Source organism: Equus quagga, chromosome 8 (genome assembly GCF_021613505.1).
Source record: "Equus quagga isolate Etosha38 chromosome 8, UCLA_HA_Equagga_1.0, whole genome shotgun sequence".
Taxonomy (NCBI): Eukaryota; Metazoa; Chordata; class Mammalia; order Perissodactyla; family Equidae; genus Equus; species Equus quagga.
The window spans coordinates 56,410,094-56,436,685 of NC_060274.1; the positions used below are offsets into that span (position 1 = coordinate 56,410,094).

A 26,592-nucleotide genomic window follows, 5' to 3' on the forward strand; every position below is an offset into this window, starting at 1 on the left:
TGCAATATCTTAGCCTCTTATTCCTTTTGTTCTCCACACTGCCTCATTTATCACTCTCATTGCCACTGTTGCTATTCCCTATTAACTGTAGTCCATTTGTGATCTACTTCAGACTTTGTTTTCCTACCAATACTTCCTATCTTTTCAGCTGATTTGCTCTAAAACTCTTTAACTCCGGCAGTCCTTTTCCCCAATGGACCCGTTGATCTTATCATTTTTTCATTGTTCCTTCTCCACTTGTATGCTTTGTTTCCTCCTTACCCAGTTTCATGGTTAATCATGATAATCAGTGTCTTGCATTTACCCTCAACTCCTTTTTTCCTCCCCTCACCTCATTGTTCTTGGTGAAACCACAACCCAGGTTAAATCTATCTGCCTATTTATGTCTACACCAGTACAGCAAATTGAAGGGGATCAGAGAAAAACAGCACAAGCCAGTTTACTGGTCTCACTTTCAGTTCACGATCATCAACTTGAAGTGGGCTCCTAATGTTGCCTTCTAGTCACACCATGCTTCTCTAGTCGTCTTTTTCTCGCTCCGAGATGACTGTTTCATACATCCTGAAACCTCTAACACTTCCTCCACCTTTTTTATCCTCAACTGGTAATCTTACTTCCTACTGTACTGAGAAAATTGAAGTAGCCAGAAAATAATTTCTATAAGTTTACACTACCATAAATACACACCCACATGTATCTATGTCCATATATTCTATCTTTTCTCCTACCCAAAGACGTCCCTTCTAGTAAATCCCATGGGATTTACTAGATCCCATCCCTTTTGCCTACTCAGAGACATTATTGCAGCAATTCTTTCCTTTCTCTTCTGAATCATCATTCTGATTCTCTACTGAATCATTCCTCGCAGCATTACAAACATACTGTAATTTCTTCTTTAAATAAAAGTCCTGTCGGCCTGCTTTTGGCTCCATCCAATTTCTCTCCTTCCCTTTAGAGCAGAATACCCTGAAAGAACTTCCTATACTGCTTCTCTTTCTTCTTCTAACAGTCTTCCCTAAACCTCTCCAGTCAGGCTTTTACCTCTCTCACCTCACCAAACTCTTCTTCCCAGGTCTCTCCAGAGGCCTTGCTGGTGAATCCAAGGGTGATTTTTTTTCAGTCTTTGTCTTACTTGATCTGTCCACGGTTTTTGACAGTATTTATCACTCCCTTCTCTCTGAAAGATTTTGTCATTTGGCTTCCAGGGAACATATTCCTCTAGTTTTCTTCTACCTTTCTGTCCATTCCTTCTCAGTCTCTTATGCCAACTTGTCTACGTCTCCTCACCTCTGAATGTGGAGTGCCCCAGTGCTCAATGCTTAGATTGCCTCTGTTTTCTGTTTTTCACTCACTCCCTAGAATTTATGGTTTTAAATTCTGTCCCTGGTGATGACTCCCAGATTTATTCCACTCCAGTCTTCTCTTAACTCTAGATGTTTAGTAGATATCTCAAATTAATATGTTAAAACTGAACTCCTGAAACTTCCTAGTCCTTTTTTTTTAAATTTTTCCTTTTTCTCCCAAAGGCCCCCAGTACATAGTTGTGTATTTTTAGTTGTGGGTCCTTCTAGTCGTGGCATGCAGGATGCTGCCTCAGTGTGGCCTGATGAGCGGTGCCATGTCCATGCCCAGGATTCGAACCGGTGAAACCCTGGGCCACCACAGCAGAGCTTGTGAACCTAACCACTCGGCCATGGAGCTGGCCCCTAAATTCTCAAATTTGCTTCTTCTGCAGTCTTCCCCATCTCATTAATGGCAGGGTACATTCTTCCAGTAGCTCAGATAAAAAAACTATAATAGCATACTTGACTTTCAGTTTATTTCATGTTCGGTTTATCTGCAAATTCTATTGGCTCTACCATCAAAATATATCCACAATTTGAGCTACTTCTCACCCTTGCTTGCCTTTACTCTAGTCTAAGCCACTCACCTCTCTTATCCAGATTATTGAATTGGCTTCTTAACTGATTTCACGCCATTCCATATTGCCCTTCAGGCTATTTTCCCCATAGGAGCCAGAGTGATCCTGTTAAAATAAAAGATTCTATCACTCCTCTACTCTAAAATTTTTTCAGTGGCTTGCTTTCTAAGAGTTAAAGCCAAAGTCTTTAGAAGCCCCCACCCAATATCTTACTGTTCTCGTTCAGTCTGCTCTGGCCACACTATCCTATGGACAGTGCAGGTGTGCCTCCATCTCAGAGCCTTGCACTTTGCTTTCCTTCTGAATGAAGTACTCTTCCTCAACATACCTGCATGACTAGCTCCCTTCATCACTTTGTTCCAAGTCTTAGTTACTTTTCCTGGCTTCCTATCTAAAATTTCAAACACTCTCTCCCACTTGCAACAAATTCCCTTTCCTGGTTTATTTTTCTCCTTAGTACTTTTCACCATCTAGCGTATTATCATGTTCATTTTGTGTCTTCTCCAGTAGAAAATAAGCCCTATGAAGGGACGACTTTCATTCCTTTTGCTCACTGCTGTCTTCCTATCACCCAGAGCAATACCTAGTATGTATTAGGTGCACAATGAATATTTATTAAGCAAATATAGATATAGATATATAGATGTATTGGCAAGGAATGACGTCATGTATTTTTTCCATAGATATTGTTTTAATAATTAGAACCTGCCATTATTATTCTGGAGTTGAACTGTTCTTTTTCTTGAAGTTTCAGAAAATGATCAGAGCTTTGAGGTGACCATGACCGCAACCACAGAGGTGGCAGATGACGAGATTGCTGAGGGAACTGTGACACAGATCCAGGTATAGTAAGTCTTTTTACTGGCTGCAAGAGGATTATCCTTTACACTTACCTTAGGTAATAAAATGATGAGAATATATTGTGTCTGACAAAGTAGCAACCACAGAATTGGGGTAAGACTTACTATTTCATTTGGGTTTCCAGTCCCCACATATATGAGTCTCAGAATTGTAAGCAAAGATAGAATTTTAAATTCATTCCCTGTAGTCTGGTTCACATCTTTTGAAACAGGTGATGCGCGTGCATTCTTTATCTACATGGAATGATCTCACTAGAGCTGTTAAATAACTTGAAATTTTATCTTACTACTTCTGTAAGGTATTGATTGGGATATAAAGCTTTTTAAGATAAATTTTACCCAGCAGTTATCTGTAATGACTCATTTAGAAAGGCTACGTGTGTTCTCTGTTCTAATGTAAATGGAAACTAGTCATTTCAAATAGATTTTAATTATAATAGTTGTAGTCGTGGTAGTTCCTTTTGGTGCCTGCAGGACTAGATACATTTTACCATATGTTAAGAGGTTGGATAATAATCAGCCTTACTGTTCTTCTCTTATGTGAACTTGCTTAATTGTCTCCTCTAAGTTATTTCTGCCAAAAGTATTCAGAATTCTTTGCTCTCTCAAATAGCCTAAAGCTAAAATCTTTGGTACATATAAATTTTTCTCTGGCTGGTTGTGCCTTTCTTTTTAGTAGATTGTTCTTTTGTTTTATCTCTTCACTTAGTAAAATATTTTGGAAGTAATTAGTAGAGACATTGTACCATGACTTTTCTTCTGTGAAGCATCACAGTGACCCTTTTTCAGTTAAGAATTGTCATAGTTACAAGTTGATATGTAACATCAAGGACTAAGGATATCCTAGGTAGGTGCACTGTGAGTCTTTTGCAATAGGGAACTTCAGAGTGATTCCAGAATGACAGGATTTCCAGAGAAGTGAGTCTCTGACATGCTTCAAACAGCTTTGAGACAGGCTGGAAACCCTCATAATCTGCCCTTGGATTTCAGTGGGTGATTTGGATGGGAATTTTTTCCAAGCCCTCTAAAGCAATAGAGCACATCTTGTCTTCAAAATGGGGCTCGTCAAATTCATTTCACATTCAAAGACTATGTAGTCTCACTTCCATTCCATTTTCAGCACAGTAAAAATAACTGTGTATATGTATGTGTGATTTGGTTTACAACCTAGGTATTAGAAGATTGAGCAGTGGCAGTGTTAGTTAGACAAATTATAGAATTGTTTTGTTTGGTTTATTTCCGAAGAGTTAACAAGCTATAATTGAACATTGGCCTCTTGGTTTGTTGTTAGCATTTTAGTAAATGAAAAACTTTAATAATTTCTAATATTTGTTTAATAAGATTAATATTAGCTTGTGAGTGAAAGCATAGTTAAAAGTTCAGAAATAGTCTGCTTTTTGCTGTATCCTTTTGTGTCAAACCAGGTGTAACTGTTTCATATAGTTCAGTAATTAATGTACTATGTCCTTTTTCAGTGAATTGACTAGCTTGAAAAATAATTAGAAATTAAAGTTTTTCCCAATATATACAGTACTTTGTGGTTGCAAGAGATAGTCAGTGGGTGAAATATTTATTCTTGGATTTCTAAGCCTGTATATATTATGGACGTGAAACCCTACAACCAACTCATAAAGGCTTCATTTGAAAAGCAACAGCATCCTAAATAAAGCCTGAGTAGTTTAAAAAGGTTTATGCAAAAAGTAGTGGAAAATGGGTTAATATACTGTAAAACTCATTAATATCTACATACTAAGTATAGATAGATACCCTTTAAGGTACCTAAGTCTCCTGCTATACTCATTTAGTTCATTTGTAATTCACATTGTTGAATATTATTGGTAAAATTTAATAATTATTTGCTTCATTTGATGGCTGTTTACATGTTTAACGCTATATGATTTAAGTAATAATTGTAACTCTTCATCAGGAAAATTTGTGGCATAAGGTAGTAAGTGTTTGCCCAAAGATAGCAATTAATCAGCGTGACAGGTTTATTCCTAAGGTTCATAGAGTAGGCTTCACTGTATATTTAAACTCACTTTGGGAAATGGTGATTTTATTCTTTTAACCAACTTAAAAGTGGATATTGTATGTATTAAGGTCTTTTGGTAGTTCTCTGTATCACCCTTGATGAATAGCTCCTGTGTCAAATCTTAGAGAATTGCGATCTTCAGAATACAAGAGGCCTTAGACATCATCTGTTTAGTCTATGTTAATTCTCAGCTTTATTAAAAGACCTCTTGGTCTATAAAGGAAAAAAATCTAAAATGTATGACACATGAATATTGGGTTATAAAACATTTCAGACTTGTTCAGTAATTTCTAGCTTTTCGCCTATGGATTTAAAAAACACTTTCATAAATACAATATATTATTACTACCAGATATAAAAATAAAGTAGGTGGCAATAGAGGCATGGCTTTTCTTCTCAGTGTGCTTTAGTTGTTCACTGACAGCTTCTCTTTTTCCCAGTGAGGTTGGTTTCAATTCCTCTTGAAATTAGAAATTCAGTTTCTCCTTATTCAAGAAATAGTCCAGTCTTTGTTAGGGCTTACTTCTAGCCAGTGGCATAGCTTAGTAGTTGATCCAGTCCAGAGACTGCACTGGGTTGAGTGGTTAATAGGCATGTGACTATCCCCTTATCCTTGTCTGCCTATGATAGGCTCATACGTGGTATAGTAGCACTGTTGCCAAATCTTCCTCACACTTAAGCTCTCTTTACCAAGGCCAAGTCTCTTAAAGGTGGCTTTGTTCCAGTAGAATTTGCTTAGATTGGATATGTCTGTAATTGAAAATGTACCCGGTGATAGTTGCATAAATATACGAAAAGTCACTGAATTTTGTACTCTAAAGGGTGAATGTTATGGTGTGTGAATTCTATCTCAATAAAGCTGTAATATTTTAACTACACGTTTCTCAATAAAGATTGCTTTATCTGCAATAATAATCATAAAAAGAAACAGTACCATATAGTTCTTTGAAAAGAAGGTGCATTAATAGGGTAGGAATCAGCTCTAGAGTTGGCTAAAACAAAGTTGTCAGTAAACAATTAGCACACCATAATTTTGCAGTAGTGTCCTTTGATTTGTCCTGTTAGTCCTTTAAATTTAGCAAGAGATTACATTACGGATAACTGTATATTTAGGCAGCAAACTACCTGTGAGGACATTAACAACCATAACACTCAACCCTAGTATTTCCATTTTATTGTATATATGAGCTCATTTTACAGATATAAATGTACAAATGACTTTGGATATCCTATGTTAATTTAAATACTTAATGGAATCTTAGCCAATATTCTATAGAATTTAAGCCACTAGTACAGAGTTACTAGCTTAAATGAAGGTTGTATTTTGTTAATGCAGATAATTTTGTTTACATACTGCCAAAATAAAAACAGCAAGAAAATATTTGTCTTTCTATAAATTGAATATATTTTTAGTATATCTAAGACAAATGAATTCCATATTATTAGAGTTTTATAATACTTAGCATTACAAAGAAGGATGAATCAGGTTGGGTATTAAATCGAGCTGCTACTTTTTTTTTACTTTTACATTTTCAAGATTCTACAGAATGAGCAACTAGATGAAATATCTCCCTTGGGTAATGAGGAAGTTTCAGCAGTTAGCCAAGCATGGTTTACAACTAAAGAAGATAAGGATTCTCTGACTAACAAAGGTAAGATATACTGTGAATTGTAGTGTCAAATATGGAGGTCAAAAGAGCTTGTAGTCATCAGGATTCTGAGTAGACTTTTGTAATTGTGATTGAGTAGTTACAGCAATTGAGCTTTTCTAATTGAATTAAATTGGACTCTGAATGAGACCATGAAACCAACATTTGTTTTTCAATAATTCATCCTTATTTCTCTGATATGAAGCAGATTATAAACAAATGCTCATTGGTAGCATTTAAAAGACACTATGATTATTGCTTATGGGAGTAGGAAGTCAAGACTTTTCAGAGATCTAACTTTGGTCTGATAAGCAGCTTAGAAGCTTAAAGTAACATTGTGTTTATAATGCTGCCTTGCTCATAAGGATTGCTAGGAGGCTGCTACAAGAAAGTGGGGGTTGTGTATGTGCCACTCTGAAGTAAGGAAAGGAAGCAAAAGTAAGTAAATTGATTGTTTGCAACTACTGTATAGTAAATACTCATTAAGAATATATTATTCACTTGGTATCCAACGCATTATGTGTCCCTTGTCCTAGAATCGTTTGTACATTTTCTTTTGCCCATAAAATTTATTTTCATTGAAGAAGTTTTTCAGAAAGTTTTGCACATGGTTTGGTTTTTATAATTTTTATGTCTTTTTAGGAGTCCCATACTGCCGAAAGGATAAGAGATGTAACTGAGAGGAAGTAATATTTTTATAATCTTTTACTTATCATTCTCTTTATTTAGTAGGGTGAAATGTATCCTTAAAAACCAGAGGTTACAAAAGCAACTTTACCTGGGGATCTTTCAGATTTCAGATGCATGACAAACTAAATTAGCTACATTTTATTCCCACAAATAATTTATTTAATCACAAAGCAAATCTTTAGTATTTTGTTTCTGTCAAGGAATAACATTTTCAACAACATAACTTATTTTCTTTTAAAGGACATAAGTGGAAGCAGGGGATGTGGTCCAAAGAAGAAATTGATATTTTGATGAACAATATTGAACGCTATCTGAAGGTATCTTACAGCATATTTTTTTGTTTCACTAATTTTTTCATTGAGAATTTCGCAAAACTTTCAAAGCAGCATTGTGTATACTTATTAGGAGCTTTTCAGTAATTTTTGTAATGGATGACTGGCTAATATTTGGCTTAATAATCCTCAGGTGTATGACTAGAATATTTTTAAACAAATTTTGAATTCTCAGTTTAAAGTAGTTTTATTGTTTTAGTTAACATCCTGATGTTTAGACAGAATCTTGGTAGCCTCTCAGAATCTTAAAGCTCTGTCTTTTTATAAATACGAGTTTAAGTTTATATTGTCTAAAGCCTGAGATATGCATCTTCTTCTTTGAATGAATTTATGATATCACACTAGTCCCTGCCTTAAAAAAAAAATTTAGTTCATTTTCATATTCAGGCTTATATCCTGTTATCTTAGTCATCCTCTTCATTGTCTGTTGAACACAGTATGTTTGAGGTACTGGCGATATAAATTGCCTTAACTCATAGTGTTTGCTTTTGAAAAGCCAGCAATCCGTTTGGGAATTCTGAAAACAGTGAAGAATGATGCAAGGCTTTGTACCATGTGATTGATCCATGTTGTGAATTGTGCATGAGATCAGAGTAGGAACAGTTTATTCTCAGGGTTAAGATAGTTATGGAAAATAATTGGAAGAGCAAGGATTTGAGCTGCGTCTTAAAAGGGGTATAACTTAGGCTAGAATAGGGCTGTAGGGAACAGCATGAGTAACTACCGAGCACCAGGGAATCAGAGATCAAACCCAGAGCACATTAAATTAACCCCATTAACTTGAACCAAAATAATTAGCCTCTGGAAACTGGGCTTTGAAGTCCAGGCCAAAGAATTAGAACTCTGTCCTGTAGGAAATGAGAAAAACGGATAACTTAGTTAAGTGAGAGATCAGTGGAGTAGATCTGTGCTTTTCTCAAGGAAATCTTTCCAGAGACTTGCTTACCACCCTCATAATGAAGTTAGATTCAAATAGGGCATGTTTGAAATGTAGACCATTAGCATTGTTTGGGAATGAGAGGTGTACAGTATTTATTTAATCATCCCCCTTTGTTTGATACTTAGATTGTTTATAATTTTTCACTATTATAAATACATTGCTGCTTAAAATGTCCACATTCTTAAGCTTAATTTTAAGCTGCACTCTTCCCAAACTAAGCCTTGTAAAGTATAAACAATAAATAACTTTAATTCTTTATTGTTGAATAAAGATCCTTCCCACCAAGCTAATTGTTATAGGAGAAACAGAAATATAGTGGTCATTGAGAATGTACGCAGAGGTGTATTAAAGTCATCCACTGATTACACACACTTTAGTTAAGACTGCGAAAAATGCTGCAGGTTCAGATAAAGCAATCATGAGTGGTAAGAACACTGAACTTTGGGAATGAAGAAGCTGGTTTCTTGTCTAGGGGATTGGAATAAATGATCTCCAAGGACCCTGCCAACTTTGTAAATAAAGGGCAGGAACCTGACTAAAATTTGAGACATTTTAGATGACTGTTTCAGTTGACCAGATGAGAGTAGTAAGATGAGATGTAGTAGTAAGTAAACTACAGTGGTGGAAATGGAATTGGCAGGACAAGGGCAGATAAGCAACTAGTCTATAAGGAAGCCTGATTCCTGGATGTTGGAGAAGAAGGAAAATAAGGAGTTGGAATGACTTAAGAGTTTTTATTTTGGATGATTGGGAGAATGGGGATAAGATTGGCAGAAAAAGGAAATGTCCAAAAAGATATACTGATCCTGGAAAAAGATAATTTGTTTCACATAGTTTTTATTGTGTGGTGCTCTTCTAAGAACATTGTGGAGCCATTTTTAAACAAATTAATTAGATGTCATGTTCCATATTTTGGGTAAAAGGATAAATGAAAGGAATAGCCACAAGCAAACAAAAGCAGAATCTTCTTATCTCTATATAGTCATCCTGCAACACAGTGCCTTTCATGTAGGAGCTGTAAATATTTAGGTTTAATTATTTGTGGAATTGAAACTGTATAATTTTAGGAAAGATTCTAAAATTTAGAAACTTTTTACTGTGAAGTTTCATACATTCAAGAATGTATAAAATGTATATCAGAGTAATTTTACCTTTTTCTGAAATTTATATAATAGATTCATTCTCTGGATATTCTGTAACTGGCTTCTTTTGTTCAATATTATGTTTTGAGATCCATCCTCTGTTGATAGGTTTAACTGGATTTCATTGTGCAAATATATATACTGTTAAGTTACCCATTCCACAGTTAATGGTCATTTGGGTTCTTTTTAGTTTTTTGTTATTAATTTGTACAAATCTGGTGGATGTGAATGGTATTTTATTATGGCTTTAATTTGTATTTCTCTGATTACATATTTTCTTTGAAATTCCTGTTTGTGTGTCTTTTTATCAATTTTTCTGTGGGGTTTTCTTTTTCATTTTTCTAGGTGTTCTTAATTTATGCTGGAGACTAATGGTTTTTTGGTTATTTATATTACAGATACCTTGTCCCAATTTAGTGGCCTGTCTTTTCCTTCTTTCTAGCTGTCATTTGATGAACAAAGATTCTTAATTTCAAGATAAAAATTAATCATCTTTTTACTTTTATGTTTTGCATGCTTGTTTAAGAAATCCTCCTCTGCCTTAAGGGCATAAAGATATTCTCACATATCGTCTTATGAAAGTTTTATAGTTTTGCCTTTCACACTGATTTTTTCCTATAGTTGTGAGATAGGGTTTCAATGTTGTTGGGATTTTTTTAGTTTTGTTTTGTATGGATGACATGACATTTGTCCCAGCAGCATTATGGAATGTCAGCCTTTTCCCAATCTACAGTGTCCATTCTGTCCTAAGTCAGGCTTCCACAGATTTGTTTCTAGGAATTCTGATTTGTTCCCAGATTCTGTTTGGCGATACCTACACCAGTATAGCACTGTCTTCAGAAGTCCCTATATCTGATGGGGCAAATCTATTCAGGAATCTCTTGGCTGTTCTCGGCCCTTTCCTCTTGCCTTACAAATTTAGAGTCAGTTTGCAAAGAATGGAAAACTCTTGAAGTTTTTATTGGTACTGCATTGAATCTGTACATCAATTTGAAGGGAATTAAGATCTTTACAATATTCCATCTTCCTATTGAAGAACATTGTATAACTCTCCATTTTAGTTCCTCTTCAATGTCTTTTATTAGTTTTATGTTTTCTTCCATAAAGGACTTGCATAACTTGCCTAAGATTTAGTCCTAATGCTTTTAATTTTGATGCTATTTTAAATGAGAATTTTTAAAGATTTTTGAGCTTTGTATAGAAATGCCAATGACTTTATTATTGATTTTGTAACCAGCAGCCTTGCTAAATACTCTTGTGAATCAAATAATTATTTCATAAATTTTGGGGTTTCTACATACATAACATCTGTAAATGATTCTTCTTTTCTGATCTTTATACTTGTTATATATTTTTCTTTTATCAGATTATCAGCAAATCCTAACTTGCCAGGAGTGTTATCATATATGAATGTTGAATTTTATGAATGCTGTTTCCACACCTATTGAGATTTTACCTTTTTTTTCATAATTCTACTCGTTATTAATTACAGTAATAATTTTTCTGAAATTAACACAGACTTGTATTCCTGGAATAAGCTCACATTTTGCATTGATTAATCTTTTTATACTTTGCTGGGTTCGGTGTGCTAAAATATTTTAAGGATTTGGGGGATCTGTGTTAATGAATGAGCTTGGCCTGAAAATTCTTTTCTGAAATTTTTCTTATCTAGTTTTGCTGTTGAGGTTATGCTAGCCTAATAAAATGAATGAGGAAATGTTCCCCCTTTTTTCTTTACTCTGGAATAGTTTAAAATCAAAATTATGTTTCTCTTGATTGGTAGGATTTGTCTGTAAAGTCATCTGGGCCTGGTGTTTTCATTGTGGGAAAATTATTAATAACTGATTAAATTTTCTTGATGGTCTGTGCTTATTAGATTTTCTATCTCTTCCTGAGTCAGTTTTGGTAAGTCGACTTTTTCTAGGAATTTATTCATTTTATGTAAGTTTTCAAATTTATTGCCATAAAATTTTCATAATGTTCAACTGTCTAATCTCTGTACATCTCTACTTAGGCCCCATTTTTCATTTCTAATATTGTTTTGTCTTTTTTTTTTTTAGTGTTGCCATAAGTTTATCTTTTCATATTTTATTAGTCTTCATGGATCTTTTCAAAGAACCAGTTTTTAGCACTGCTTATCTTTTCTCTGCTTTCTTTGATTCCTGATTCCATTAATTTTGTTCTTATGATTTTCTTCTACTTTCCTTAGGCTTCAATTTTTTATAATTTTAAGAGGGGTTGACAGAACTTGATTCTATTGAATTTAATACCATTTATTTTTGGAACATTTAAGTATCACTTTATTGTCTCTTAGAAATTTAAAATAGAAATATTTAAATATTTAAAAGAGAAGTATTTTAAAGTTTATAATTGACTTATTAATGAATTAGCAATACATTATTTTTCTAAATGCCATTGATGATCTTTAACATAAAAAAACAACTTTTAAAAAGCGTAGTATATCCATATGCATTTTATCAGAAATCCCTAAATCAAAGAAATGTAACCCATTTAGGCACGCGGAATAAAAGATGCCACAGAAATCATCTTTGAGATGTCAAAAGACGAAAGAAAAGATTTCTACAGGACTATAGCATGGGGTCTGAACCGGCCTTTGTTTGCAGTTTATAGAAGAGTGCTTCGCATGTATGATGACAGAAACCATGTGGGAAAGTATGAAAACTTGTAATACTGCATGTTTTCATGTAATCAGGGGAAATATTTAAGGAATTATCATTTTTTTAAATAGTTATGATCAAAGCCTTAATTGGAGACAGCTATGAATTACTGTTGTGTTAATATTTTTTCCTCCAGGTCGTGATGTGAATATGGTGAAACCTTATTATAATAAGGCCCCTTTTAGAAATTAGAATCTAAATCATATAAGTTAAAGACCTAGCTGACTTAATATATCAAAGTCTGCTTTGTAGTAAACTAACATTATAAAAAGTATAATAGTGGTTAAAGATTTAGGAAGTGTGAAATGAACTTTAAATAACATTTTTCATATTCATTTTTATATATAGCATTTTCTAGGTCAGTGACTCTTTTTTTTTTAATTTAAAACTATAGTGGAAAACAACTAAATTTCTGGATACAATGCATGGATTTCTGTTATAGGTGACATTTATGGGAACACATCATATTTTCAATGCATTGATTATATAGTATTATTGACATATGTTTAATTTCTCTTTGGGAATTTTAGGTAGTAATAGTATGGCTTACTAGATACTGCTTTTTTAAAAAAAAGAAAAACATTTCATTGGCTGTATTGAGTACTTGCCCACTAAACAATAAGGTCTTTATATTGAAGCAAGAGTGTGTGAGATGTCCATGCATGGGTAGACGAAATGAAGAGAATTTTAAATTTTTCAGTGCCTCATGAGAATTTATCATAGATTTTTTTTAGCTCTGGTTTGCGATGTCATTCATAAATCTTTCGGAATAGCTATGATATTAGAGTGCCTGAACCTAATTTTGAAATAAAGGAGGAGTTAGCATAGAAGTAAATATGTTTTAAATGTTCAATTTTCCTAGAGAAAATTGTGCAGTTCTCTCTTTAATTATAGCTAAAAATATTTGTTTTTTAAAAGAAAATAGAAGCATTAATTTTAATTTTTATTCATCTACTTTGAAATTAGTTACTTTAAAAACGTTGTCATTATGCTAAGTGACTTAACATTTGCCTCTCTGAGTGAAATTCTGATTTTTGTTAGTTTTTAGTATTCTTTGTTTTAATTGATCTTTTTTTAAATTTCTTTAAATTTCTAGATATACACCTGAAGAAATTGAAAAGCTCAAGGAGTAAGTTTAAAAAAATTTTTTTTCATTAATTCTGGTAGTTGGGTTTTAATGTTTTTTAATGTCTTATGTTTTTGAAAGTTGTAGTTTGAAAATGTCAAGAGATTTTTGGTAGACTGGTATAGATTACTCCTGCTGCTAAGCATGATTGATCATAAATAGAACTTATCAGATCCATACCTGCACAGAGTAGCCATGCCCATAAATTTAGTCTCCTCCTGTTGTCAGTTACCAAATGAAATGCATCCTTAGACCACTAATAGGGGCTACAGAAGAGACTCGATGGCCATCCTTGGTGGCCTGAAGACTACATTTGGGAAACTTAAATACCAGGATCAAAACCAGGGTTGTGCTATGTGACTTAGTTTAGAACGGTGACTTGGCAATGTTTCACTTAATGTCTGGGCTGACTCTACCCTATAATGGCTATTTCACAGGAAATATAATTTTGCTTCATGACTTGGGGCAATTAAGTATGGATTAATGGATTGTATGGATCATGAGAAAAATTGAAAGTTGATCCTGTTTATGATGATAAGGACTTGTCAAACTTTTTCAGATATCTGAGGAGCTTGTTAGGAATACTCAAAAGGGAAAAATCTGGGGATTGCCTGGGAGATTGTATCAATAACCTGAGGGGAAATTTGGTCTTTTTTGAACACATATCCAAGTTACTTATTTCTTCTCTGACCCAGGAAAAAGGCAATTGCTGCCTGTTTTTTTTTTCACCCACAGACAACTGTGGACCCCAAAAAAAGGCCACACTTTCAAACTTTGGCTCTCAAAGTATTGCTGCCCACAACTTCCAAACCAATCAAATGGGAAGAAGAAGAATGAAGAATAAATGATGAAATTAAAAGGGAGGAAACAGTTGAACCAAATGCTGATTGGCAGACTCTTGTTTTAGGCTCCGGATAAAGCATGGCAATGACTGGGCAACAATAGGGGCGGCGCTAGGAAGAAGTGCATCTTCCGTCAAAGATCGGTGCCGACTGATGAAGGATACTTGCAACACAGGTATTGTGTGTGGTGCTGCTTGTGGTTTTGTCACCAGTTGAGCTTCCTGCCCCTTCAGATACTGCTTTCTCTGCTGTTCTGGGAAGAAATTTGTCATTCACTTTAGTTCAAATTTTATTTTCTAGTCTTCCTTTTTCTTCAAACTTAATAGATCCAACTAGTCCTTTATTTTTTGCTTTTGTGTAAGGTAACATTGTTCACAGGGACACAACAGTTCCTTAGTTTCAAAGGTTTTAGGTCTAGCCTGTTGCCATTTTGCAGCAATTCAAAACTGCTCCACTTGGGGAAGTATTTCTTTTAAGGCTTATATGCAGGTATTTTAAAGACATATATACAGGAAATAATTTTAATTTAAACCCCTCTACCTGTTTAGCTGTATTAACAATAGCTTATCAAAGTTTTATGAAAAACTTTAGTTGCAGGCGGGTCCCAACTTAGGAAGAAGCTGTGTTCTAAAGGTTTCTGTGTATTTTGCTTATTTTCAAACTCGAAGTATATTTTTCCATAGAAAAAACTTGTGACTGGTGTTTCAGTCCCCAGGCCATACCACAAATGCGTATTTAACTCTTAATGTATACAAATGTACTGATGATACTGTTAAACCTAACCTTTGTGACCAACAGTGTTTAGGCTCTGCCACTAATTCTTACTTAACCTTTCTGAGCCTCAGTTTCCTCTGTAGAATGAAGAGGTTAGAATAGGTGATCTCATAGTTCCCTGTTAGCTCTAATGTTCTCTGAAGGATCCACCATCTATCCTTAGTCTTTCAATAAAAAAATAGTTCTCCAGTTAAGCTTGAGCTTCCAGAGAATGTATTTTCTATCCTCAGCCCCGTACCCTGCTAAAGTGGACTCGGGAGTGTTTCCTGCTTAACCGCTCCACCAGCACTATTGCCTCCAAGGCAGTGAGAATATAAATTCTCCCAACTCTTGTCATGCTGTGGTGAATGACAGCTTAATGAAGGAAGCAGGAATGGGAGGTTTAGATTTAGGATAGGACCCCAGAGGTCCTCGTAAGATGCTGTGAGTACAGAACCGCTTTTGTTAGCATAATCTGGAAAAACACCGTGCCATTCCCTGATTGCCAGCCTGAGGGGTTGATCTGCCTGCTTCCTTTCCTTGCGTTGTTTCTGATCAGGATTCTCTCGTTTGTACCACACCATGGGACAGCACAGTTTGAGCTCTTCCTCCTTTCTTCTCACGCTAAAATAGGAGAGCAGAACTTTGTCTTGAATACATGGTATCCGGAGCTGTGCCTAGCACATAATAGATATTCAGTAAATATTGTTGAATGAATGAATCCCTGAAGCAGGCACATAGCTTTTTTGAAATTTTCTACAAGTTTTTAGCTACTGGTAATAAAATGGAAACAGAAGTGGAAGAAGTAAAAAGTTCTCTTTTTTTCCTTTCTGTTTTTCTGCTCAAGCTCAAGAAAAGACCAAGAGGAACATTTGATGTTATTAGTGGGTTTATGGGTTCAGGAAAACTTGGAATAAAAATATGCATGAGGGGCCAGCCCCGTGGCGGAGTGGTTAAGTTCGAGCACTCCGCTGCCGTGGCCCAGGGTTTCACCGGTTCGGATCCTGGGCGCGGACATGGTACCGCTCGTCAGGCCATGTTAAGGCAGCGTCCCACATGCCACAACTAGAAGGACCTGCAACTAAGATATACAACTATATACTGGGGGGATTTGGGGAAGATAAAGCAGGAAAAAAAAAAAATATGCGTGAGTACCAGTTTCAGACTTACATTTCATCCCAGTAGCTTGGAGTTGGGATAGTAGGGAAAGGAGATGGTATAAACCTAGGTTTTATTTTTACTAAAATGAGGGGAAGCCATAGGTATTATTCCACTTCTCCCTCATCATTTATTCCTGTAAGTAATGGTCTCTGTTGAGCTTACTGCACTTCTGCAGAGCAGGGAATCTTACGTGGGACTAAGAAAAAAGCCTGAGTTTCTGTGTCCATCAAGCCATCAGTGAAGCTCTTCCCACTTAGGACTTAGTATAACTTGAGAGTTCATAATGCTTTCTAGTTATGTTGTGGGTAGTGTTTCTTTCTTAAAGAGTCAGTCAGTACTTCTATTAGGATTCTATATTTTCTTTTGTACTAAGAACTTTAATGGGCTAGTAAAATGCAACTGTCTTATGGGTATATGCAATTTCCCACCTAAGGGTCATTCAGAAATACTTTTAGTACTACTGCGTACTTCCTATCAGTCCTTGGAACCGAAGGGAATCTGATTTGCAAAAAAAGGAGAAGGTGGCAGTAGTAGCCTGGATGATTTCCTTCTTTTAGGGAAATGGACTGAAGAAGAAGAAAAGAGACTTGCAGAGGTGGTTCATGAATTGACCAGCACTGAGCCAGGTGACATAGTCACACAGGGTGTGTCTTGGGCAGCTGTGGCAGAACGAGTGGGTACCCGCTCAGAAAAGCAGTGTCGTTCTAAATGGCTCAACTACCTGAACTGGAAACAGAGTGGAGGTACTGAGTGGACCAAGGAAGATGAAATCAATCTCATCCTCAGGTTTGTGTCCTACATCTTTTAATGACAAAAACTGCTTAATGGCTGTGGATGTCTTGATTGATTTTCCTTTTTTGGTTTCCCTAGATGCCTAATGTCTGAAAACCATCCTTTCCATATAGAGCCACTCTTTAAGATCCTAAGTATTTCATATTGAGCTCTTTTTTGTTTGGTGTTTGCTCCTCTTTAGTGGATTTAGTACTTATGCAAAGTACCAGATTGAAGGTGTGGAGACTAGAGTCCCTTCTATATCCACAGACAGGTACGGCACAGGCAGCGGCAGTGCAGCTTTTCCGCTGTCCCACCAGTGTGCCTCAGTCCTAGCCTAGGAGGACCACGGTGAGGGTAAGAGAGCTGTTCAGTCTCCATGCCCTTCGATCTTTTAATACTGTGCTAAGATTGCCGAGAAGAGGGTCTAGTCCAGTTACCCCACACCTTCAAACTGGACCAAATCAGACACTTCCGTTTCATCCATATCCAAACATAGCCTTAAAAAAATAATCCCAAGCTTATTTTTTAAATTAGTTGGTTTAACCATTAAGTCTCAGTGACTCAAATGGGCAAAAATACCGGCAAGAAAACATTTGAGACACTGAAGTAATAAAAGCTGTCATTGTTGCTGTTCCCTACTGAAAATCAAAATCCTCATGACTGTTAAAGCTAGAAAATGAATAGACTATTAAAACCCCAAATTTGGTCGTACTATTGTGTTGGTTGTGCTTTTTTGGTTGCTGCTGAATTATTGTTTCTGTCTTTTTATTTTGTTTTGGGTTTTGTTTTTAGTTTTTTTTTTTCAACTAGTCATCTTTATGAGTAGCTTATTTCTAGACATTTTTGTTCACTTTAAAAACAGAAAAGCTCCAGGAAATAACTTAGTATATTAGACTATAAAACATTGCAGAATACTTTACAACTAAACCTGTTCTTATCCTATACTAATCTGTAGCTACTCCCTTTCCTTCACAGTGCTTCATGTGGTTCTGACCGTTTACGAAAGGCTATTGCTGGCGATATCTCATAGCTCTTAGCTCTGGATGCAGGTCTGCACTCCTGAAATCCTTTCAATGACATAACCTGCCATTCCCTTTATTGCCAGTGCCATCACGTGTAGTCAGAGGAGCATTCTTATGGAGAAATAAATTAACATCTAACACATGCTTATTTGTAACCTGTAGGATAGCAGAGCTTGATGTAGCTGATGAAAATGACATAAACTGGGATCTGTTAGCGGAGGGATGGAGCAGTGTCCGTTCACCACAGTGGCTTCGAAGTAAATGGTGGACCATCAAAAGGCAAATTGCAAACCATAAGGATGTTTCGTTCCCTGGTAATGTATTATTTGCTTCTTAAGTCCTTCCCTCGTCTTATCATATTTACTCCTTCTGAGTTGGAGGTTAGAACTTCTTTGCCTCAGCTAAGGAAATATGAATCACAGTAGATATTCGCTTAAACTGCCCTATTTCTTTGGATACTTGTCTTTTCTTCCCTTGAGAAGTTTATGTGATTTGTAATTCTTAAAGCACCTAAGATGAAAACATATACATTTGCATACATTCTTGTTCTCTCACATAAACTATGAAGAGGAAATAAATTTTACATATATATTTTCATTGTGTACCATGATTTATTTCTGAAAACTTAAGTTTAAATCAACTTTTATGAGTTGAATAATCTCAAAATCTTAACTAGATTTGTTATTTAGATAAATTCGGGTTGATTTTTTTTAGAACAAAGGCTCTGTAAATTTCTAATTTCATTTGTTATGTAAATCTAGATTTTAAGTTGGGTTTGCTTAAAAGTGAGGCATAGCCCACTTTTTACTTCATTGCCTACTTTGCGCTTAGGCACTAAAACTAAGTTGGACAGTCTGTTTAATTTAGGTAATCGAATTCATTCCCCCATTTTTCCAAAGGAAGATTAAATGCTGAGGAACTTTGGCTTGATGAAAATGTGATTTTTTTTAAATTAAACACCCAATTATAGATTTATAAATCTGATATTAAAACCAGACAAACGAATGGATACTAATGTAGCATGAATCCAACCAGACTGCAGCATCACCTGACAGATGTAGTTTATCATGACTAATGGAGGAGGGCAAGTCTAGAGTTGGCTTTCATGAACAGGAACTCAAAGTGGTTGCATATTACTGTTCAGAAAAGGTCAGCTGCTACTCTGGAGTCGTGAGTTAGACTCCCACCCACTGAGTATGTTCTTGCTGTGGCTAAAACAGTCAAGTGCTCAAGTCTTGGTGGGGGGAGGGAGGGTTGGAGTACACTGTTCATTTAAAAATGAAAATAGGCTACTTAGCATTACTTTTCTTTTTTTTTTTTTAAGATTGGCACCTGAGCTAACAACTATTGCCAATCTTTTTTCTTTTTTTCTTCTCCTCAGAGCTCCCCAGTACATAGTTGTATATTCTAGTTGTGAGTGCCTCTGGTTGAGCTGTGTGGGACACCGCCTCAGCATGGCCTGATGAGTGGTGCCATGTCTGCACCCAGGATCCAAACCGGCAAACCCTGGGCCACCAAAGCAGACTGCACAAATTCAACCACTCGGCCATCGGGCCAGCCATTAGCATTACTAATATTCTTCCTAAATAGTGAGAATTTTATCAAGAAGCCCTAGGATATAGAAAATGTCTTATTTCCATGTTCCTCACAATAGCTATTTTTTAAATGTCTCTTAGATGGCAAGAATAGTACTATGTTATGAATTTTTAAATCTGTTGTGATGGATAATGTTCCCAAAAATTTCTGGACAGATTGTAGTTTTAAAATATTTTGATTATTATTTTGGTAAGATCGCACATCCAGTATACAATTATTTATTCCAAATACTTTCCCTCCCTACCCTCCCCCTCCACCTCCCTTGCTGCTTAGATGGTGGTCTGTCGGAGAGAATCAATGTTCTTTTTGTCTACCCATCTCCCTTCAGTCTTAATAAAAGGTCTTAAACAGTTACACGAGAATCAAAAAAACAACCCAACGCTTTTGGAGAATAAATCAGGATCTGGACTTCCAAACAGTAATTCCAATTCCAGCGTACAGCATGTTCAGATCAGAGTTGCCCGCTTGGAAGACACTACAGCCATCTCTTCAAGCCCCATGACAGCCTTACAGATTCCGGTCCAGATCACCCATGTCTGTAAGTGTTTGAACCTCAAGACTCCTTGCTATTTGACCTACATTATTTGGTTAATGGCTCTGACACCTTTTGGTCTTCTAGAATGTTGATAGAAATTTATCCAAGTTGAAAGATTAAAGGAGATCTAAGGCATTTTATGTTAATTAGCTTAATATTTGCACAAAGGATAGAATGTGTGACAGAAGGACCAATAACTGCCCAGCCATTAAAAAGTTTTAAATCATCTTACTTTCTAGATGTTATAAGGAATTAATGATTAATAGAAAACTATGTAAAATATAGTCATTTGAGCAAGGAAGTAGAGGTCATAAGATGGCACATCCTTTGTAGTAATTCGCCAGAAGAGACAGAAATTGGGAATGGATTTGAAGTGGTATGTGAAAGAAATGGGTTTGGTGAGGTTGAAAAAGATTTTCTTACGGGAGTAAAGAGCCAGTTCCCTATGGGAACTGTTGTGTTTACCCCTCTCTTTTCCCTAGCCTCTGACATTTTTTTGTGCTAAATGAGATACAAGGACTCAGCAATTGTTACAGAGAGGGGAAATTTATTTCATAAGATGTAAGCCAAGTTGATCATTCTACTTCTCTTTCCATTACAGAGTGACAGAAAAGGAATAAGAATAAAATTCTCAGAACCATATTATGCTTCACTTACTGTTACCTCCATCTTTTTTTCCCTACATAATGCTATTTGCCTATGGAAAGGTCATTGCCAAGAGTATAGCAATCACTGTGTATTATTCTCAACCAGGGGATTATTGGCATTTTGTGGGGGACAATTCTTTGTTGGCAGGGCTGTCTTACACACTGCAGGATGCGCACAAAATGCTAGTAGTGCTTTTCAGTCATTAGGACAAATAAAAACACCCTACAGGTTCTGAAGTGTACCCTATGATCTTCTGTTTGAGAATCACTGGGCCACCTACTGGTGCTATTAACACTATATATCTGTAATATGCAATGACTGTCAAGGTTTCTTTCTTTTTTTTTTTTTTTTCTTTTAAAGATTGGCACCTGAGCTAACATCCGTTGCCAATCTATTTTTTCATCTTCTTCTTTTTCTTCTTCTCAAAGCTCCCCAGTACAGTTGTATATTTCTATTGTATGTCCCTCTGGTTCTACTATGCCGCCTCAGCATGGCCTGATGAGCAGTGCTAAGTCCACCCCCAGGATCCAAACCGGTGACACCCTGAGCCACCGAAGCAGAGCACACGAACTTAGTCATTTGGCCATGAGTCTAGCCCTCAAGGTTTCTTTAGAGATATTTTAAACCAGTCATGCCTATCTTATTCTTAAAAGTTCTATTTTAAGTTTGGTTATTTGCTTTGGCTTTCTACCAGTATAATAAAGCATGAAGAATTTCTTTTCTTTGGCCTTGCTTGTTTTATTTTATAGTCTTGAAAAGTGCAGAGCAACTACAATTACTAGTCTACCGTAAGAGAACTACTATTGGCTATGTGTCAGCTGTGCACGGAGACTGTTACAACTTTCCCTGGCTATTGGGTTGATGACACTTATTGGGAAAACAGCAAACACTTTATAAATAGTACCTTAATATTCATTCACAGTATGGCTTTTTAAAAGTATTTAGAATAATTTTATTTTTTCCAGCAAGAAATGTGAGTATAGTTAAGAGTTTTACAACACACCCATTATTCTTGGCATTCAGGCTAAAATCTCATGATTGTTTTTTTCTTTAGGTTAGGGGTCAGGGATTGGCAAACTTGAGTGCCAGAGCAGTAAATATGAGTATGTTAGATGCTTTGCAGGCCACATAGGTCTCTGTGGAATTTCCCGTTTTGTTTTTAAACAATTTTAAAATTGTAAAAACCATTCTTATCCTTGAGCCACATTTTGACCCCAGCCATAGTTTATTTACCCTTGATTTAGGGTATTTGTCTGGAATCACTTCAAATTATTCCAGGTATGATCTTAAGAATCCATCAACTAGTAAGAGAAATAACATGAATGAAGTGCATTTCTTTAGTTAAAGGTGTCACATTTCTTTCAAACTGAGAAGTTATAGACGGAATATAATAAACTAACAAACACTACACATTAAAAATCAATTCTGAATCATTTTTCACACTCATTTACTTACAGGTGTGACCGAAAGCAACAAAAGAGATCACATTTCTTCTAGTTAGTCTTAGTTTCATATAACCTTTGCAGACACTAATCAAGTCTGAGCCTCAGCTGACATCCCTGTAAAGATTCTGCAATCTCATGTCTGAAGTGGTGTTCAGTCTTCCGTCGTGGTCTCCTGAAATAATTGTAGCTTATATTTATCTCATGTTTTTGATCCTCACAACAATTATATGGGATAGGCAGGACAGATAACGTCTCTGAACATTAGTTTGGGTTAAAGTATGTTATTTGCCCAGCTTTACATTGCTAGGAAGTGATGTCACTAGAATTGAAGCCTAGTGTTCTGGGACTGCCATTCCAGATATCTAAACTGTAGAATGTCCAGGAAAAGTTATTTTTTACCAAGCTTCTATCTCTGCAGGTTAGCCTTAGTTTATTCTTCTTACTTCCTAATATTAGAAATACTTTATGATCTGTACCAGAGGTTAACAAATATTGTCTCTGTCACAGCTTCTCACCTGTGCTCTTATAATGCAAAAGCAACCATAGAAAATACATGAACAAACAAGCGTGGCTGTGTTTCTATAACACTTTATTTACAAAAACTGGTAGTGGGCTGGATTTGGCTGTGAGCCATAGTTTGCTAACCCCTGATCTGTGCCAACCCAGACAAATCCATTAGATTTCTTATCTCATAAGAAATTTAAATGACTTCAGGTTTCTAGGCAAATTATTCAATATGAGATTGCTTTCATAATAATTGAGTACACGAGGGAAATTTATAAAGTATTTTATTTATTATTGTCCTTGTTCTTACCACAGCTTCAACAGACTCTCCTGCTGCTACTGTTGACTCAGAAACAATAACACTAAACAGTGGAACACTACAGACGTTTGAGATTCTTCCAGTGAGTAATACTTCACAAAGTAGATATTGGCCCTTTTTATGCATAAGAAAGATCAGTTGGTATCAGTTTTAGAAATGTTATATAAGTAAATGAAATATAAAAAAAATAACTGGCATTAAGTGCAACTATGTCCATGATTTTGACACGTTTAAAAAACAATATAAATCAAACTTAGGCTTTTACAATCACTTTTAGTCTTTTTCTTCATCCGTATATAAACCAATAATAAGCTCTTTTTATATATGGAAATGATAGTGCTAATGAGTAGAGTACATACTGTGGGTTTGTATTGAGTCATAAACAAATAAATAACCAAAAAGTTCATATTGGTTATTTGAGAAAAGGTTTGTGGAATGAATTATTTAACAACATTCTTTCAGTAAACACTGCACTGGCTCCTGCACTACTCCAGTCCTACATGGTGTAGCCACTTTGGAAAAAAATCTTACAGTTCCTAAAAAGGTTAAACATATATAGTTGCCATTTGGCCCACCAATTCTAATCCCAGGTATACCTAAGAGAAATGAAAATATATGTCCACGTAAAAACTTGTACATGAATACTCATAATAACCAAAAAGTGTGGAAACAACTCAATCGTCCATCCACTGATAAATGGGTAAATAAAATGTGCTGTAGCTATACAAACAATTATTTGGCAGTAAAAAGGAACGCGGTACTAATACACGCTATGACCTTGAAATATTATGCTAAGTGAAAGAACCTAAACACAAAATACCATATAGTGTGTGACTCTCATTTATTTGAAATGTCCAACTCTGTAGAGACAGCAAGTAGATTAGTGGTTTATGCTAAGAGGTTTTGGGGAGAAATGGGGCATAACTGCTAACCTAAATGGGGTTTCTTTTGGGGGTGATGGAAATTTTTTTTTAAAGTTCCAGTTCTTGCCCGGCTTTCTAAAATAGGTAAACCCAGAATTACCGCATTTTTCGTGAAGAAAGTGTACAGTAGGTTTTTATTTAAATTACGTCAAGATTTATTTGCTGTGAAGAACCTAAGGGGCATTAGTACAAGAGTTTATTTATCCTCTCCACAGCCATTCTCACGAGGATGGTCAGAATAACAAAAGGTTCTCTTTGGAACTTCTGCCAGCAGCTTACTTAATCTGAGCCTCCGTTTCCTAACCCAGTGGTCTCCAGAATAGGCATATATAAGATGACCATTTGTCACAGGAAGAAAAAAACTTGATTTTACTTTTTTTCCCCCTCTACCTCCCACCCCGCCCCCCGGCCAAATAACAATACATACACATATATTTGGGGTATGTGTTTAGGTTTTTATTTATGGGGTCACAATCAAATATTTAGATTTCTGATTTACTAAGAGGATGATAATAGTGCCTCAGCTTCAAAACTGAGAGCATTAAACGTATTTAGGTATATTAAATAAAATACATATATATAATACATATATGTACATATAAAGTATTTACTATATTGCCTGACCATATGTGATTAATAAATACAACCCCTAGGAAAATGATCAGCTTTCACTGTTATGGAGAGGAAGGAAAGAAATTGAGTTTCCACTGTGTGCCAGGCCCCGTAGTAATCATTTCTGATCCTCACAACTCTCCATGAGAGGTAGTTATTATCCCCACTTCAGCAAGAAGGAAACCGAGATTCAGTGAGTGGGTATCCAGGAGAGCTGCTCTGGCTGAAGTCCACAGGACCACGTCGGACTAAAGAACAGGCTACGTACGACATGACTAACCTCCAGCTCTAAGTGCAAATACTTTTCCTTGAGGGCATTAGGATCAACCAAACAAATTATTATGTAGAAGCTTATTATCATGAAATCATTTAACCAGCTTTTCACATAGGAATTTTCTTTTTCTTTTAGCAGAACACTAATTGCTATTTCTGTACATTTCTCCTTAATATAAAAAATATTTCCTAAAATCATACTATGAAAAATATCTGTTCAAGTAAGTAAACACTGCTATAGTGCCTTTTCAAAAATCTGAAGCTTTTTCCCAAACTGGGAGACTGCCAGTTTTTACATGCCACAGAAAAAGAATAAAGAGGGAAGATTGGGTGTGCTGAGTTACTGCACTGGAAACAGTGGCTTACGTGACTATGTCTTGGTGCCATGAAACAAAAAGCTAAGACCAGACCACAGAAATATCCAGGAGTGAAGAACATCAAACCTCCAGGCCATGTAATGACTTACAACAATTAATAGTCAAGATTATACCCTTCATTTTATTACTTGTTTGTACCTTCACAATTGGTAAGTACATTTGTGGCTAGTAAATTAATGTTCCCATTTTGGATGTAAAGCTAGACTTAATGGATACTAGTAAATCTGCATCGTCAGTAGTCTGTTGCACCTGTGCTGATCTTAGTTTTCTTTTTTCTTTAGTCTTTCCATTTACAGCCCACTGGCACTCCAGGCACCTACCTACTTCAAACAAGCTCAAGCCAAGGCCTTCCCCTAACTCTGACTGCTAGTCCCACAGTAACCCTGACAGCTGCTGCTCCTGCTTCTCCTGAACAGATCATTGTTCATGCTTTATCCGTACGTCACCTTACATAAATTGCTTGATTTTTCTAGTTCCCGTAGAGAAGACTGACTAAATGATAAGTGTCACCAGAAATAACAGGATGTTTTTCTAGTTTTTAATACAACCTGTGGGTCTTCAATAACAGTATCTCTAGGGGTAAAAATCAGTTTTGAGCTCAGTTCAAGTATTTGTGTGCATGTTAGGGACCAGGATTAGTTGATACAAAATATTAACAACCAAAACTAATGGAGAACATTTATTTAAATAATTCCTACTGCTGTTGTCCCAGGGGCAATATTTTATACCATCACTGTGCCTTCACTGGGGTATATCCTTTCTGTCTCCTTACATGAGGTGGACTTACCTTAAGGGGAATAGGGACATTAGTAGAGCAAAAGCCTCATTTGGTAAAGAACAGGGGTTCTAGAAAAATAGTCATAAGCACACTGTAGTTCCAGAGGTGAGAGTGTGGGAGGGGGGTCACTAGGATACCACTTATAAATGCCATTTGTTGCCTATAACTTAAGTCTGGTAGGTACTTTTTCATTTTGCCACTGATCATTTTCTTTAACACTTTACAGCCGGAACATTTGTTGAACACAAGTGACAACGTCACAGTGCAGTGTCACACACCAAGAGTCATCATTCAAACTGTTGCCACAGAGGACATCAGTTCTTCCATATCCCAAGCAGAACTGGCTGTAGATAATGATATTCACTCATCTGATTTTCCTGAGCCTCCAGATGCCCTAGAAGCAGACACTTTCCCAGATGAAATTCATCAGCCTAAGATGACTGTGGAGCCATCATTTAATGATGCTCACGTATCCAAATTCAGTGACCAAAGTAGCACAGAACTGATGAATAGTGTTATGGTCAGAACAGAGGAAGAAATCTCTGACACCGACCTTAAACAAGAGGAGGAATCACCCTCTCATTTAGCCCGGGCTTACGTTACTGAGGTAAGTTGCACTTAAGGGAACAGCCTAAGAAGTTCTTGCCTTGAACTCAAATC

The 26,592-nt window shown here is 36.0% G+C and overlaps 1 protein-coding gene across 4 annotated transcripts in view; it reads left to right on the plus strand.

The window, feature by feature from the left end:
• Window positions 1–26,592, plus strand: part of DMTF1 (cyclin D binding myb like transcription factor 1) — a 44,658-nt gene that overhangs the window by 15,919 nt on the left and 2,147 nt on the right. For all 4 annotated transcript variants that reach the window (XM_046669236.1, XM_046669240.1, XM_046669238.1 and 1 more), the window contains 12 exons: window positions 2,670–2,764; window positions 6,351–6,465; window positions 7,393–7,469; window positions 12,082–12,239; window positions 13,341–13,373; window positions 14,278–14,387; window positions 16,684–16,912; window positions 18,085–18,236; window positions 19,847–20,056; window positions 22,966–23,051; window positions 25,436–25,591; window positions 26,159–26,539. In XM_046669236.1, coding sequence (XP_046525192.1) covers window positions 2,670–2,764; window positions 6,351–6,465; window positions 7,393–7,469; window positions 12,082–12,239; window positions 13,341–13,373; window positions 14,278–14,387; window positions 16,684–16,912; window positions 18,085–18,236; window positions 19,847–20,056; window positions 22,966–23,051; window positions 25,436–25,591; window positions 26,159–26,539 — 1,802 coding nt within the window. The remainder of the gene's footprint in view (window positions 1–2,669; window positions 2,765–6,350; window positions 6,466–7,392; window positions 7,470–12,081; window positions 12,240–13,340; window positions 13,374–14,277; window positions 14,388–16,683; window positions 16,913–18,084; window positions 18,237–19,846; window positions 20,057–22,965; window positions 23,052–25,435; window positions 25,592–26,158; window positions 26,540–26,592) is intronic.